This window comes from Azolla caroliniana, unplaced genomic scaffold (assembly GCF_043228905.1).
Source record: "Azolla caroliniana isolate FFs.n. ecotype wild unplaced genomic scaffold, voAzoCaro1.0.p SCAF_11, whole genome shotgun sequence".
Lineage (NCBI taxonomy): Eukaryota > Viridiplantae > Streptophyta > Polypodiopsida > Salviniales > Salviniaceae > Azolla > Azolla caroliniana.
Genome location: NW_028230446.1, coordinates 16,159,951 through 16,177,817, shown reverse-complemented (window position 1 = coordinate 16,177,817; position 17,867 = coordinate 16,159,951). Strand labels below are relative to the sequence as shown.

The following is a 17,867-nucleotide window of genomic DNA, read 5'->3' as shown; positions in this document are numbered from 1 at the left end:
TTGCAGAACGCAAAAATAGAACACTCTTAGAGATGGCACGATGTATGGTTAAAGGAAAGCATCTTCCTAACAAGTTTTGGATGGAAGCGGTTATGTGTGCAAATTATGTGTTGAATCGTTGCCCTACAAAAGCGTTGAGAGTCATTACGCCATATGAGGCTTGGAATGGACATAAACCTATGGTTAGTCATATGCGTGTGTTCGGTTGTTTGGCATATGCTCTTGTGCCATCACAACAACGTCACAAACTTGATGACAAGGCAAAGAAATGCATATTTGTTGGTTATAGTGCGGAAAGTAAGGGATATCGTTTGTATCATCCATTGACGGACACAATTATTGTGAGTCGAGATGTTGTATTTGCTGAAAATTCAGCTTTCCCTTTTCTTGAATGCAAAAAACAACCAACAGTTAGCTCACAAGATGTGTTTGATACACTCATGCCTTTGTTCCAAAGTGCTGCGCTTGACCATGGACATGTAGACCAGCCAAGTGAGTCTCAAAGGGATAAAAATTTCCAGCAAATAAGTGTTGAAAATGCACGAAATGTCCAACCAAATGTGGCTGAAAATGAGCATGAAATTCAGCCCACGCATGATGTACATATTGAAGATGTATTACATAATGAACGTATGGCTATCGAGAGGTCACAAACTATGCCGAGGTGGCTAAAACAAACTTTGCAAGATAGCAAATTGAGTGCACCTTTACTTGGTAAAACAAGATCAAGCTCTCGCCATGCATCAGGTAATTTTGTGGATTATTCTATTGTTGCAATAGCATGTAATGAGGAGCCACTTACTTTTGAAGATGCATGTGATGATCCACATTGGATGAGTGCTATGCAATCAGAAATGGATTCCATTCATAAAAATGGTACTTGGGAGTTATGTGAATTGCCAAAAGGAAAGAATGTGATTGGTACTAGGTGGGTTTACAAGATTAAACGAAAGCTCGATGGTAGTATTGATCGCTACAAAGCTAGATTGGTTGCCAAAGGATATGCCCAACAATATGGCATTGATTATGAGGAAACTTTTGCACCTACTTCACGCATGACTACCATTCGTACCGTGGTTGCATTGGCTGCCCAAAGAGGTTGGAAAATGCATCAATTGGACATAAAAACAGCCTTTTTAAATGGTGATTTGCAAGAAGAGGTTTATGTGAAGCAACCTCCTGGATTTGCTACGAAAGAGAAAGAGCATATGGTTTGTCGCTTGCATAAGGCCTTGTATGGTCTCAAGCAAGCTCCGCGTGCATGGTATGAAAAAATCCATAAGCACTTGATTTCTCTTGGCTTCACATGTAGTCCGATTGAAAGCACACTTTATGTACGCAAAGATGGGGCTGATCTTCTAGTGCTCGTTCTTTATGTTGATGACATACTCTTGACTGGGTCATGTGATGCAAAACTCGATTTTCTTATGGCTGATTTGCAGCATACTTTTGAAGTCACTTATCTTGGTCTTTTGAGCTACTATCTTGGCATCCAGTTTGTATCCGTTGAGGGGGGAATGTTTATGCATCAAGGAAAGTATGTTGAAAAACTACTTCAGCGTTTTGACTTTGAGGATTGCAAGCCGGTTTATACACCTGTGGAGACAGGATTTAGGTTCTCTGTTGAGGATTCTAGTGATGCATTTGATACTTCTCTTTATCAACAAGCTGTGGGATGTCTTATATATGCATGCAATACAAGGCCGGATATACAGTATGCAGTCTCCCAATTGAGTCGATTCATGCATAGCCCTGGCACTAAGCATTGGCAAGCAGTGAAACGTGTGTTCAGATATCTTAGAGGCACTTTGAGCTTGGGTCTCTTTTATGGCAGAGATACTCAGCCATGCTTGCATGCTTTTACAGATAGTGATTGGGCTGGTTGTTATGATACTCGCGTGTCCACTAGTGGTAATTGCTTTTTCTTTGGAAACTCATGTATATCTTGGTTGAGTAAAAAGCAACCTACAGTGGCGACATCAAGTTGTGAAGCTGAGTACAGGGCAGTTTTCACAGCTACAGTGGAGTGTATATGGCTAAGACGCCTTTTGATGGATCTTTGCATGGAGATTGAAGTTGCTACACGTATTCTCACAGATAGTCAGAGTGCATTGGCTGTTGCACGAAATCCTGTATTTCATGCACGGACCAAACACATTGAGGTGCATTATCACTATGTGAGAGAGCGCTTTCATGCAGGAGATATTGATTTGGTATATGTGCCTACACAAGATAACGTGGCAGACATATTCACCAAAGCTCTTCCACGAGAAAAGTTTGAAGCTTTTCGCAAAGCTTTAGGCTTATTGCCTTGTGGGGGCTGATCTGTCACTCCTTGTACATGTTCACATCATTCGCTCTAGGGGGGTTTGTTACACTTGCGTGTTCCTCTAGTAGCTTTGATGTGAACCATTTTCCCTATACATGGGCACTTTTTACTCTAGTGCTGGCTAGAGGTTTTTTCCCCATGTTACCACATACATGAATCACTCATATGTGGTGGTACTTAGTACTTAGGGATATATATTTCAGCTCCTATTTTTTTTAGGAACATTCATCAATAGAGAGCTATTCCAGCCATTGCCTTCCTTGTGTGAGTGCTTCTTTCTTTGAGCTTCTTGTGTGTTTCCCACTCTTCCTCACATACCCAACAAGGGTAAGTGGTTGATATGGGTTTGTGAATATAATATACTAAGAGATTCTTATTCTTTAAGTTTCTCAGGAATTAAAGTGTCTTTTGTATTGTAACCATATCTTAATCTATACTTAAGGAATCTGACATCTGACGATAAGTCGATAATGCAAGTTGACTCTTTTGTTCCTCCGTTTTCATAGAAGGTAAACTACAATTGGATAAGGGTTATCACTATCCTGATCGGACAGCATTATAATTCTACTTTATAAGTTACATAATCAAATTTTCTTGATTACTTGGAACAGTTCAGGATGCATGGAGATATATTGGGACATTTTCCATTGAGTTTGGTCCGAATCTTTAAGTTCTTTGATCCAAATTCATGTACCTTTGTGGAGTAATCACAGTTGACGGTGCTATGAAAGTCCAGCATTCCATTCATCTCTGGCCAAAAATCCACCACAAATAATACTATAACCATTGTCAATCCCATGACTATCAGCGGTTTTGGTGGCAAGCCATGTTTTAGCATACATGATTGCAGCTAGTAATTGAATTCTTAGAACATCTATACACAAATTCGATATAACATGGGATTTAACCCTCCCCTACTGTATCTATGTTGTGAGACATACGGTGCTTCATCCTTTGTAACATGGAGATGATTCAGATGACTAGATTTCTTGATGGAAGAAAGAAGATTAATGTGCATTCAATTAGAGAGTGTCAATTGGATGACGTAGACATGTTCATCATTAATTTTGAAATGACAAAGAGCTGACCTCTACATTAAAAACGAATAATGATGACAATTTGAACAGAGTTCAAGATATTGCCCTGAATAAATTAAGTAGGACAACTACACGTTGTGCTAACTTAAGCTATCCTTACTACATATATCAAAAGGTATTACTCTTGTATCATGAGCAATATATAAAAATGCATGAGAAATGGTAGAATCAGAAATCCATTTATAGCTACATTAGGACCATACTAGGGGATCTTAGTTGACTTCAATGAATATGTCTATCTATCTATCTATCTATCTACCTAACTATCTATCTATCTATATATATATATATAAGTGGCTATGGCTTTACTAAATACATAATCGAAAACTTGGAATAATTTCAGCCTACACATGAATCACACTAACACTTGATGTGACTGAGAAACTCAATGTACTTTATGTCTGTAGATAGGCATATGTAACTAGATGTATAGCACTGAAGATATATGCATGGTAATTTGCGTCGAATGTGACCACATTACACAGTGAGCTTTAGCAAACAATGAATGTCGAGATTTTCGAATCAAACAATCAATTATGTATTTTTGACTAACGTTATGTTGTAGATCATGATTTGCCTCATTTTATCTTATTACCCGAGGACCCTTTAGATGATGAATAAATAGTTCTATTGGGGGATGACACTAGTGAAGTGAAATGATATATTAGACGTTATCCTAGGCCCTCAAAAGGAATGAAGAGAAACAACTAATGGCGCTAGGAGATAGTTTAATTCACAAAAAAACTCGCGTGCAATCATCACCCACATTCATGTCAAAACAATATAAAAGGATGAAGCTTGACTTTATTCAATAAGAAACTAGGGGCAATGATGTATTGCTCCTCATATACCCACTCACATAAGATGTGTGAGGGGGGTGGGTGTTATTATTACATGCCAAAGGTGTGATGTGAAGCTGGGATTTAATTTAGCTGCATGAGTAGTTAATGGTGATGACACCCTGGTCAGTGTTGGCAATGGAGGAGAAGGCCTCTTGGGAGAGGTCGATTTGATCGCTAGCACAGCCCGGGCAGAGGTCTACGAGGCGCACGCTGATGGTTTGGCTACTCGTGCATCCCGCGCCGTAACACGAAACTTGGCATGTCTGTCCGCATGCGGCACCACCATTATAGAGTCCACTATTTGCAGCGACAATGAAATTGTTTGGCAAGAAGTTGCTAGTGTCGTAGCCGTAGCATGCCGATGCTATATGTAACCAATTCCATTGAAATCAACATCAACTGAATGTATATGTAGGTACATGTATAACTTAGACAAAGATATCGATTTATCTACAAAGTTTACTTTACGAAAGATAGCCATTTATCTATAAAACATAAACTTACTACAGATATCGATTTATCTACTAATAAACTAAACTTACGGACGTAAGGGGCGGTGTAGTAGGTCGCCCGGCCTGTGGCTCCCTCGCAACTCCGTGCTAGACATATTGTTGCCAATAACATGGCTAACATAACACTTGTTGCTTGACTGGCTGCCATTCTATATAATTGATGCTAGTTGATGTGGTTAATGATGTAATGTGTAACAACTGTGCAATCAATCTGTTGGACTAGTTATTGCTATAAATATGATGTGCTATATGTCTTTAATGGTTCGCCTTTATATAGGCAGAGAACCCCGGAGTATCCTAATTCTAAATGCCTTCTTCTTGCGACTAATTACATTGTGGCTTGAAATATCATGCCTTCATTTATTTGAATATATGCATATAATGCCAGGATAATGCAAGAAATATAATCTTAAAATGATGCCGAGACCGCAAATTTTCAAAGTTCTTGATTTGTGGTTTTTTTCAATACGCTTTTTAGAATGGGAGATTGTGATATTCATGTTTGCAAAAAAGTTTTGAAGGTAGAGAAGAGGATCCATGCTACATATAGGTCATGGTCAACATGTGCGTGTTCACTCTCTCTCACACACACACATAATAGAGTGCAATATAATAAGATGGATAAAGGCAACAAAAGAACGACATATCATTTTTGGAGAGAGGCGCCAATCTTGCTTGTTGTTTGTCATACTAACAACTCTGAGGTGTCTTGTCTCTTGTTGCAAATCTTAGACGTGGAAAAGTGTTTGTTTGACACAAATTCATTGCGACCGAGTAAATATCCTTTGCATTCAAGGTCACGTTCTCCATAGGTTTTTTATTGTGTTTTAGGAATATCCTTGTGCATACATGAAGCATTTTGAGCAATTAACAAATACGTTACTCAATCACAAAGATGAATTAAAATCATTTTTCTTTATATCTCAAAATGTTACTTAGAAGGTCTAAATCACATGTCTTTTATTGCCATGCATTCGTATAATATGTGTGATGACCAGACAAATATTATAAATTTATAAGTATATGGTCATCATGGGTTGCATTGCATAATTATTCCTTGTGCAATAGAAAGGAACACATAAATATTTGCCCACATATACTTAATCATTACAACACATGGGATCATTAACATTGAAGAACACGACGCTAAATACTCGTAATAGATTGGTGATGCTAAGTATCACCCATTTAAGATTAGAATGTGATGCAAAACGTTGCAATATAAAACCCGATGTTTAGTGTCACATTAATATTGTTTTTTATCACGCCTCCATATCATTGAAAGTAAGGATGTTAACCTTGAAAAAGACGTTGTGCACAAATTTTCAAAGGTCCAGAGTCGCGATTTTCCTCAATGCCCTTTTTAAAATGGTATTGAACTTTTCAAAGGTTTAGAGCTATGATTTTCCTAAATACATGTTTTTCAAATGAAATTTATGTTAATCCAAAAGGGCAAGGTAGGGAGAGCGACAAATTGTGGATACACAAGATTAGACCAGATAGATGAAAAGGATTCTCTTTTTTTTAAAGTCAAGATTCACCGTGGTATTAATGAAAAGATGCCCAAAGGCTACAAAGTATCCATACAATATATTACAACCCTCCTACCCACATGAATCAACATGTCTAGTAGAGGAAACCCTCATGCATGGTTTTTTCAAGATGGGGGGCGGAAAAAGCCATCTTGGTGGAACATATCTCCATTTTATTCTGTCCCCAAAATAGGCGAAGACCTTTGCCTTTTTCCAAATTTCTCGAAATTGTTGTTGCTTGTGAAACACAACATCAGGCTCACCATGTATTGCCTCATATTGACCTCTTAGAGTATGCAGGAGCATCAACCATATCTCCTTGACTAACTCACCGCATTTGATTTGACAATTTGAAATACACACTTACATCTTGCCTTCCATAATATCCAAGCTACTAAAGAAGATACAGTAGACCAAACCTTGTCTTCTTCCAAACAATGGATTGGTGTAGACAACCATGTAATAAGATGTGATAGACCACAAAGTAGTTAATTGATCTACTTTATGCATTTCTTTCAAATAGAACCTCTTAGAAAGTTGTGGGTACATCCCCATTGTCTCATGTAGTAAATTAGATCATTACTGAAACCCCTTGGAACCAATATCAATAAAAAGGTCATAGATTCAATAAATGTTAGTTTGTTGGGTTTAAAGCTAATTGAATTGGCAAGAATTCGAGAATATAAGAAGGTTATTGGATTCAAGTGTGTCTATATAGAATTAATTAACTTTGTGAATGTGGATGAACTAGGAATTCAAGAATGTGACTATCTCATACATTGAGAAATCCAATGTTTTATTGGAGTTGCATGGGTAGAGGCTTGTTTTGGTAGTGTGATTTGTCAAAATATGCCAAAGTTCAAATGTTAGTTTTTTTTTTTTTTTTTTTCAAAGTAAAGCTACTTTCCCATTAGTTAGGAAGGATTATTACATAGAGTCTATAAGGAGACTTATACACACATCGGGGAGACTTCCTCCGATCAAGCCAAAGAAGATGAGCCACTTACATTGCCTTGCGGCCTAACTTAATGTAAGAAGCTACCTGTATCCAAGGCGATGCCCTTCAATGTTGCCTAGTACGAGTCGGCTCTTGGGGCCTACACCAAAGAGAGGGTGGCAGGTGAGTAGGAAACAACCAACGTGGGGGCTGGTAGTTCCACCTCGGGCCACTCCCGCCTTGCATCACCATAGGCGTGTTCCGCCATTTCTGCCAAAAGCGCAAACGGGCAGTGGTCACGTCGTTGGAGTGGCTGCAAACCTCTTCCAGTTGCCCTCGTAGGCAGCTGATAAGCGCGAACCATATGTCCATGATCATTTCCTCCGGGGGCCGTACCGTACCTTGGAAGACCTTGAGGCAATGCGCTTTCCATATATACCACAAGGTGAAACCTGCGATCAACATCCAGATTTCCGGAAACCTAGGGGATGCGGGCTGCAAGCCTCTTTCAAAACGGATCTTGACGATCATGCCTCTCGTGCATACATAGCACCAACTATCCGCATTGACGGCGTCCGTCCACCCTTCGACCGAGTGATCAATCCATGCCGCAGCGCTCCACGAGGCTGTTCCTTCAACTTCACATGCCACAAGGAGGCGAGTCACTCTATCCCATACCTTTTGAGCTTGAGGGCAATCCCACAAACAATGTCTCAGAGACTCAATAGGTAGAGAGCACAGTGGGCAGCCTAACGGGCCGCCACGTTTATTTAACCATTCGCCAACGGGCACCACATTATGACCGATCTGCCACCAAAAGAGCTTAATCTTTTCAGGCATGTGGAGACGCCAAAGACCCTTCCAAAAGGTAGTGAGCGCCTCATCGGGGATGCCCAATGTTCGCCAGCCGTTGCGAAGGGGGCTGCCTGGCTGCAGCTGCAAAGTCCGACCCAATTTAGTGGTGTAATCGAAGAAGTGGTGGAGTCTATCGTCATGTTTCCATCTGAAATCCCCGGGGTCCCAATCCAGATCGACAAGGGGGTGACAACCGTATACCCTTAACCTCCAATGGGGTTCCACCTTAGCAACATCCGGGTCTGTCTTCCAGATGTTATCAATCTGTGCCACCACTCGGATCGGGTGCCAAGAGCCGCTGCTCTGGCTGTCCCCAAAAACTGTATCACTCCCCGATTCACTCATGCCCTTTAGCGACTTGACCATTCCAGCCTCGTCAAAGAGACCGAACCATGCATGTTCTCTCGCCTCCCCCAGCGGAACCCTGTCAACTGCCTCAGCTATCAGTCTCCGCATTTTCGTAGCTCCCTTGAGGGGAGGGAAAAGGTCCTCTTGGGCTCTTCCTGAATCAACCATGCGTCTCCAATCGTCTATAGATAGGAGGCCTGTTTGTGCCAACTTTCCCCATGCTAGGCCCTTAAGTTCAAATGTTAGTTTTAAATATTGAACCCATATGATATAGAGAAAAAGGAAATTTATGTCATTGAGTATATTCATAATATCTCTTCAAGATGAGAAACTCTCTTATTGAACCTTATGACCTATTAGTCTTGAGTTTTTTATTGTTTCTTTTATATATTTAATTAAGATGAGAGAGAGAGAGAGAGAGAGAGAGAGAGAGAGAGAGAGAGAGAGAGAGAGAGAGAGAAGCATTTCTTTCTTTCTCATCTTGATTGGCTAGAATAGTTTCAAAGTGTATCAATTTAACATGGATGTCTTTGACTCTAGTAAGACTATCTTAATTTAATTGGGGTTTTGCACATGTGGAGAACAATAGAGTGATGCACCATTTCCAAATTATTTTTGAGTTCTTGATGTACTGGGGGCTATGGTTCAATTGAGGAATATGTGGAATGCCGTCACTTTTGATTCACAAGTTGGGGTGAGGAAATTCGTTGCAAAGTTAAAAGGACTTCTTTTGTGGTAATTGACGGTGTTAAGAGAAGTCATGGAATCTCAACCATGAAGAGAGCCGGTTCTACAACGTGACATGTCATCATATTCATCATTTGAATTAGTGTCCAGGGCAGGATTGGTTCATAGCATTTGGATCCCCAAAGCTCTAAAGTTGGTTGTAAGTTAGTCGTGGACCATGGTGGTGTTTTCTTTTGTAATTAAATATATTATTTACAAAAGAAGAAGCGAGTGTTTGGCATTAGTGTAGTAATTTTGACATATAGTTAATGTAGTTGTGTGTTCTAACAAAAAAGATAGACAGACAAGATGGATAAACTTGGATAGATAGAAAATGATGGAAATTATAAATTAAAGAGTACTTAAGTGGAATCCATACTGATTTTTTGTATCAAGACTTAAAGTTCATGGGTTTGTCCCCCGCATTAATCTCTCTTTTGGTTTACTAGAGTTAAATGAGTAGTGATCCTTTTGAATTTGTGAGTTTAATGTACATGGGGTTGGAACATCATCTACCCTATTGTTAGCAATGTCGTGTCATATTTAGTTCACGGGGTGAGCAATGATGGTGAAGATGGTTTCTTATCAAGTCACGAGGTTGAAACACAAATGGCATTCATTCAAAGACTACTTTTGCCAAAAATCATCCATGCGCAAATGTTCAAAAACCTAGGGGGTCATTATTTTTGTTAAGGCACTTTGTAGAATGCAACAAAAAAATTAAGAGCATGGTAAAAAGAAAAAGAAAAAGAAAAAGAAAAAGGGTAGTTGTTTATCAGAGGATGGCACCATTTGGTGTTCTGGTTATTGTAGGTCGTAATGCATAGTAACAACCATGATATGTCTTGTCTCTAGTTGTAAAAAATCATTAGACCACAATTGTAGTATTGCCTTTGATTTTGCTCCTAGTTGAATTTAGGATACCAATGAAGGATGTGACGACAAGAGTTGGATAATTGTCAAAATGAATATGGTGTTCATGTTCCATGGAGCGAACAAGTATACAAAGATCCAAGACCCACTTAAGAACGAGAGATTATTTCAAATTATAACGTGAAGCTTGTGTGATTTATGATGAACATCAATATGGCCATGGGGATAGTAACATTTGATGTCATTGAAAAGCTCCTACTTTATATTTGTATATAGGGAAATTTAAGATTGAACATGTGTATGTTATTTGGGCCCCATGCAACATTACTTGTCAAGATTTAACAAACAATCAATTATGTATTTAACTAATGTTATGTAGATCATGATTTTCTTTGTTTCATTACTTGGAGCTATTTAATAGATGATGAATGAATAGTTCTATCTAGTGATGAGATGAGTGAGCCATTTAACGCTAAATTATGCCCTTTAGATGCCGAAAGACAATGACTTACCCTTAAAGGAGATCGTGGACGTTCTTAAACTTGTCTATCACCCACTTTCATGTAAACTATACTTTAAAACAATATAAAAGGTGAAGCTTGGCACTATTCAATTGTAATTAAGAGCAATGACTTGTTGCTCATACTCACATAATGTGTGTGAGGGTGGTATTATTGTATTTCAAAGATCATGTGAAGGGGAACATTAGCGTATGAATAGTTAACGTTGATGAGCTCCAAGTATCCTTATTCTAATACCTTCTTAGTGTGAAACTTTCTATCTTGACTTGACTTATCAAGCCTTCATTTCATTGAATGTATATATATTATATAAGGATGCTAACCTTGAAAGATATAAAGTGGAATTTTTCAAAGACCGTGGTCATGATTTTCCTCGATGCTCTTTTAAAAATGGGAGCTCATGATATCCATATATGCAAGATAGTTTTAAGTGTAGAGAAGGGGACCCATATTAGATATAGGTAAAGACAAGAACACACACACACACACACACACAATGGACGACTTTGGGAGCCATGTAATAAGATGGGTAAGCAAACAAGATTGTAGTTTAGTCTATAAAAGTCTATAAATGATTTCAAAATTTAATTTGATTCATGAGGATTGAGAATATAACCCTACAAACAGTAATTAGATTTGTGATTGTGGTCGACAGTTTGAGAGCATGTGGGTGGCAAGCTAATCTTCTTTTTCACCTTTATTGAGGTTGGTGTTTTGAGAGAGAATTTCTTCTAAAAAAGCTCAAAATGCTAGCATATCAATAGATCGCAACAAAGAACTAAGAAACAAGGTAAACACAAAAATGGTAACTATTTTTTGGAGGATGGCATTTGTATGTATATAGGGTGAGGATTGAGAATATAACCCTACAAACAGTAATTAGATTTGTGATTGTGGTCGACAGTTTGAGAGCATGTGGGTGGCAAGCTAATCTTCTTTTTCACCTTTATTGAGGTTGGTGTTTTGAGAGAGAATTTCTTCTAAAAAAGCTCAAAATACTAGCATATCAATAGATCGCAACAAAGAACTAAGAAACAAGGTAAACACAAAAATGGTAACTATTTTTTGGAGGATGGCATTTGTATGTATATAGGGAAATGTAGCATTGAACATGTGTATGTTATTTGGGTGACGGGTCCCATGCAACATTCTGCTTATCAAAAGCGACATCTTACTTGTTATTTTACTTGAGAACCACCTTGAGGTCAATGTGTAGCGACATACCAATGTCTAGCCCCTTGTTAACGACAAGAGTGAGAGTGAGCATCAACCACTCTCCATCTAGTAACATGTAGATTAACCACTACAACAAACTCTAAATTTTACATATAGTGTGTGAAACTATTTCAATTTCAGTTCCATAGGTTGTATTTGACTTTTAATAATGATAATAAGATATCTCCCGCTTATCTATCTTAAAAGGTGCTCTAACATATGATAAGTTGTGCTAACATAAGTTATTGCCCTTCAAATTGAGGAAAATTATCACATTTTATGTGATTAATTGAGCTTAGATTCTAGTAAATATATCACTTATGTCTTTAACAATAATCATGTTTGGGTATTTAAAAGGTTTTGGTTAATTTTGGTGATGCGAAATGTACCATTTGATGTGATTGAGAAATTTCTACTTCATATATGTATATATGAATATGTGGCACTTAAGGTATATGTGTTATTTGGGTATTAGGTGATATTATTAGTCCATATTTTGCAAATGCTCAATTACATATTCAACTAATGTTAGATCATGATTGCCTCATTTATCTTATTAGCTAGAGTTATTTAGATTATGACTGAATTATTTTCTCTAGTGTCGCTAGTGAAGCATTCCACATCAATGTCATCTCACTTGGCTCACTCTTAGATGACAGAGAAACATGAGTACAAAATATTATAAAGGCATCACCCCCAGTTCAGTTTCAATGTAGACAACTCCTTATGAGAACAATGATATGCTTGTTTTTATTCAATTATCAGGAGCAATGATATGTTACTCCACATACATAATACAGGTGGATGCTATTATCATGAGAAGTGAGGAATTAGTTGCATGTGTAATTAATGGTGATGACACCTTGGTCAAGGTTGGCAATGGTGGAGAAGGCCTCTTTGGAGAGGTCAATTTGGTGGCTAACACAAGTAGGGCAAAGTTCTACAATGCGCACAGTGATGGTGTTGCTGTTTTTGCATCCAGCACCATAGCACGAAACTTGGCATTTCCGACCACAAGAGGCACCCCCTTTAAAGAGGCCCCTATTTGCAGCGACTATAAAATTTCCCGGCAAGAATTTGCTAGTGTCGTAGCCATAACACGCCGACGCTATATATAATTTTTTCATGAATTTACCAACATCAATCAATACATAGAAATATGCTAGACTAGGAGAATTATGTTGATTTTGTCAAAGTACTTACGGACGTAAGGGGCAACATAGAAGGTTGCACGGCCAGTGGTTGCATCACAAGTCCTTAGGAGACATATTGCTGCCAACAACATGGCTAATATAACAAATGTTGCTCTAGTCATCATTATATATGATTAATTTAGTTTAATGATGTAATGGGTAGTTATGCAATCAAGGTTGCCAATCTAGGTAATGATATATGTTATATGTGATATATGTCTTCAATGGCCCATCCTTATATAGGTCCTCATTCTACATGCCTGATTCGTGTGACCATTTGTATGGCGACTTAACTTAATATCCAGACATCATTTCATTGAATAATGAAAGGATTTTAATATGGAGAAGACGCATGAGCTCAATTTCTAAAGGCCTAGAGTCATGGGTTGCCTTAATGAATTTTTAAAACAAGAACTCGACATTTCAAATCATTGGAATTATGATCCTCCATAATGTGCTTTTTCAATGGAAATTTATGTTATTGAAAAAGAGTCCATGGCTAGAAATGTTGGACCACAAATATAATGTACAGGACATTAGACTAGATAGGCAAACACCTAGATAAATAAATACATCATAGGAAGCTCAAAGAGCCATATGCTAAGATGGGAGAGACATTAGAGTAGTTATTGATCTACTTTGAAATCAAGGTTTCTTTCAATAGACCCTTTTACCAATATGCTACATTGATTCCCATTGTCCCATTATTGAAAACCCTTGGAACCAATATTGATAACAAGTTCATTGACTCAACAAATATATTTGTTTGTCAAGTTTTAAGCTAATCAAATTGGCTAGAATCAGAGAATTGATTTGTTTTAATTTTTTTTTTCCAAAAAAAGATACTACATTAGTATTAGAAAACGTTGTAAGGCTCTATACATACAAGATATACCATAGATCCCTTTTTTTCTAAATCCTAACCATCGGCTTAAATAAATACTCTGGTGCAGAGTAAAACCACTCCACCTTATTAGGAAGCCGTCTATAAAATATGCTTATGTCCAAGATGGCATGAAACTCCAATCGATTAAGCTCCGCTTGTTGCGTATAATTACCTTTTATACTATCCAACAAACCTCTGAGATTATGCACAATCTCTATCCAAATCCCAAAATTTATACAATCTCTGAGAATTAAGAAGATAATTGGATCCAACTATGATTATGTGAAATCAATTAAATTTGTGAATATGGATTGAAATTTCAAGAATGTGAAGGCCTTTGTGCATTGGTAAAAGTAATGTTTTATTGGACGTGTGCAAGTAGCGAGCTCTTTTTTTCCCTTGGTGTTTTCATGACTTTGTCTGTCAAAATATGCAAACAATGTTAACTACAGGTATTGAAGCCATTCAAAATATATAAAAAGGAGATTTTCGATATTGAAGATACTTGTAAGTTGTAACATTACAATGCTCAAAGTATAGAGACGTGGATCATAAACTTGGAAGACTTGAAGTCCATTGTTTATCCCCAACATTAATCTCCATTTCATCTAGTAACACTAAATTGATAGTGGAATCCTTTGAGTTTCTAAGGTTAAAGATTCCAATTTAAATTATTGCTTTAACCCTAGAGTAATTAATTTTTTGAAAATGACCTTCATTTCATTTTAATCCATGTCATAGAATGTTTTGAGACAACAATGAATACAAGCTACCATAAAAAACCTAGTGAAGATTTGGTGGTTGCTTTGACCGATCACAACTCATACATCAATTTAATCTCCACTAAGCTCTATCATAAATAGAATGTTGGCCACTCAACACCAATTACGAGTCAAAGATTTGAGCAACATAAAAAATAATGACATGGTTGCCCAAATGTGAAGGTGACAATTATGGATGTGTCAATCCATGAAATTGATTGGTTGCCCAAATATGAAGTTGATTGATCACAACTCAGATATCAATTTAATCTCCACTAAGCTCTATCATAAATAGAATGTTGGCCACTCAACACCAATTACGAGTCAAAGATTTGCGGAACATAAAAAATAATGACATGGTTGCCCAAATGTGAAGGTGACAATTATGGATGTGTCAATCAATGAATTTTTATTATTTATTATTTTGCAAGAAAGATATACCTTAATATATTCCTTGAGAAATGAAAACTTCTTTGTTTGAGACTTAGCTTCCCATTTAGTGATCCTTGGCAAACAACTACTGAAATAGAAACAAGGATCTTGATAGAATAGTCATATATGCACAAATATTCACGTTCAAATCGAAGAAGTGTTGCTCTCAATTTGTCCAGAATAGATAGGTTCTATGCGGATTCTTTTTTTTGGGATCGTGGAGGATATGTGGGGATTGTATCTGGTACTTCGTTCTCCGATCATGCTCCCGTTTTGCTTAAATTTTGTATGGACAACCATAATTCTATTTCCCGACTGTATGTGCCAAGGTTTATTGTTGTGGATATGACTTTGCAACATTCATTTTTTTCATTTTCGAGAATGGTTGTTGGAGATTCTAATTGTCAAAAATTGCAGAATGCTCTTATTGCAGTCTCCAACTTCTTTGTACAACAAGCTAAGATAAAACAAAGTAATTACACTAGAGGTTTGTTGAATGCAAAGAGAGGTTTGTCTTCTCTTCAAATTTTGCAGGAAAAACAACCTCATTCTCAATATATCCATTCTAAATTGAAAAATGTTATGATGTTGATTTCTTCTTTGCAGCAAAAGTGTGCACAATTTTCATTTCAAACATCTGCAACAAGATGGTGTGCAAAAGGTGACACCATGTCAATATTTTTTTATAAATGTTATGCCTAAAAGAAATAAGATCCAGATTGTGCAGTTAAAAAGATCAGACGTTTATGTCGCAACGGATAGAGTTGAAATGAGGCATATTGTAGCCAATTATTATGTCTTTGTTATGAGCAATTATTCCGAATGATGTAGTCCTATAGATGCGTCAAAAAGTTTGGACTGCTACTTCAGTCAAGGTAACATATCGGATGTCACATCAACTTCTCCGTTCATTTGCCTCTTTTGAAATTTTGCAGGCTATCAAAGGTATTGGGACAGATGTCTGCCCAGGAGTAGATGGAATGGGGAGAGATTTTTTCCTTACGTACCGGGACTTGATTGCTGATGATTTACTTGCAGCATTTCAAGAAATGTTTAATACAAGTATTATTCCCCAAATGTGGAAAGAAAGCTTGGTTTGCCTCGTTCCGAAAGGTGAAGTGGCCACAATTGAGGTTAAGGGTTGGTGGCCCATTACTCTATTAAACACAACTTACAAAATATATGCCAAGTTGATGGCTTTGCGATTGCAACCCTTTCTTCTGGACATTGTGCATGCATCTCAGATGGGATTTTTTTTATTAAAAAGATACACCTTAGTAAATTACTTGAGAAATGTACATATAGAAAACAGAGGGAGACATTTCATCTCACCTCTATTGTAATACAAAACCTAATACCAACATCTGATGATACAGATGATATCACAATAGGAACAAATGGAACACCATCTACAAGCTATGCAATAAAAAAGGAGGAATGGAATAATTCCACTTCATACCAAGAGACGTATCTGAAAATATGTGAAGCCCTCGCCACCGTTTCTTAAAGTCCACTTGACGTTGCCTTTGAGCATCAGTTGTACCCTGCAAATCATCATATTGTCCACGTATGGTGTGGACAAATAACCACCAGAATTCAATAAGCATATTATTGAGGTGTATGTGAGCATTATTAAAAACAGCATCGCATCTCGTTTTCCATATTGTCCACAGCGCTAGTGACGTAACAGTACGCCAAATAACCAGATTTTCAGTTCTAAACCGAGGAATAACAGATGGAAATGAAGTGAGATAGATGTACCCATTGGAAAAGTAAAAAACATGAGAAGCATGCATACGTTCGTAATTCATAACATCTCCATGAAGGACACCCCATAATAACATCTCAGATGGGATTTATGTGGCAACGTAGTATCTTTGATAATGTTTTTTTGTTTTGGGAGTTAAAATGGATTGCAACAAAGACTAAAGAAGATCTTGCAGTTCTTTCATTAGATTTTGAGAAGGCACATGACAGAGTTAATTGGGACTTCATGGAGGGTTCATTTTTGAGACAAGGCTTTTTGGTCGAATGGATTAGGGTTGTAGTTGCTTTGTATCGTGAGGCTTTTAGTTCGGTCTTGGTAGCTGGTGGGCAAACTAGAAAATTTTCTATTTCGCGTTTTGTACGTTAAGGCTGTCCATTGGCCCCATCCTTGTTTTTGCTAGTAGTGGAACATTTTCAATGTATTTAAATTCTTCCCAAGTTTCTCTTAAGGGTTTGCATTTTGCCCTTAATGCAACAACAATTGCTAGATTCAGAATTTGCTTATGATACAACAATTTATGTCCAAGGTAATGATGATAATTTAAGAAAATTACAAGTAGCGATGGAGGAATTCTGCTTTGCCTCGGGGGCAAAGATAAATTGGCATAAATATCTTGGTTTTTGGGTATTGCCAAATCCGTTGCCTACTTGGATGCCTTCACAAGAATTCAAATGGGTTCCTAATGGAACCACTATTCGTTACTTGGGTTGCCAAGTAGGACTTCACGTTAATGCGGATGTGTTAGTTGCTCCTCTACATTTAAAGTTTAGGAGAAAATTGTTGCTCTGGGATTCAGTTGACATATCATTTGCAGGCCGTGTACTTGTAGCTAATCAAGTTCTTATTGCAACTATTTGGTATATTGCTTCTACTACGTTGTTTGCTGGCTCATGTATTTTGCAAGTCCAACGTCTTATTCACAATTACATTTGGGGAGAAAAAACAGGTAAGATTAAAAGGCCTAATGTAGCTTGGGCAATATTGATTGCTCTGAGACAAAATGATGGGTTGGGCTTGGTGGATTCGGAATCACAATGTAA

At 37.5% G+C, this 17,867-nt stretch overlaps 1 protein-coding gene across 1 annotated transcript; it reads right to left on the bottom strand.

Moving 5' to 3' along the window:
* Nucleotides 1-4,210: 4,210 nt before the first annotated feature.
* Nucleotides 4,211-4,953, bottom strand: LOC147858045 (EG45-like domain containing protein). Its single transcript, XM_087327646.1, has 2 exons — nucleotides 4,811-4,953; nucleotides 4,211-4,632 (listed from the first exon to the last, which is right to left on the bottom strand). The coding sequence occupies exons 1-2, from the start codon at nucleotides 4,926-4,928 to the stop codon at nucleotides 4,355-4,357; spliced, it is 396 nt and encodes a 131-aa protein (XP_087183772.1). The 5' UTR covers nucleotides 4,929-4,953; the 3' UTR covers nucleotides 4,211-4,354.
* Between the last annotated feature and the right edge of the window lie 12,914 nt (nucleotides 4,954-17,867).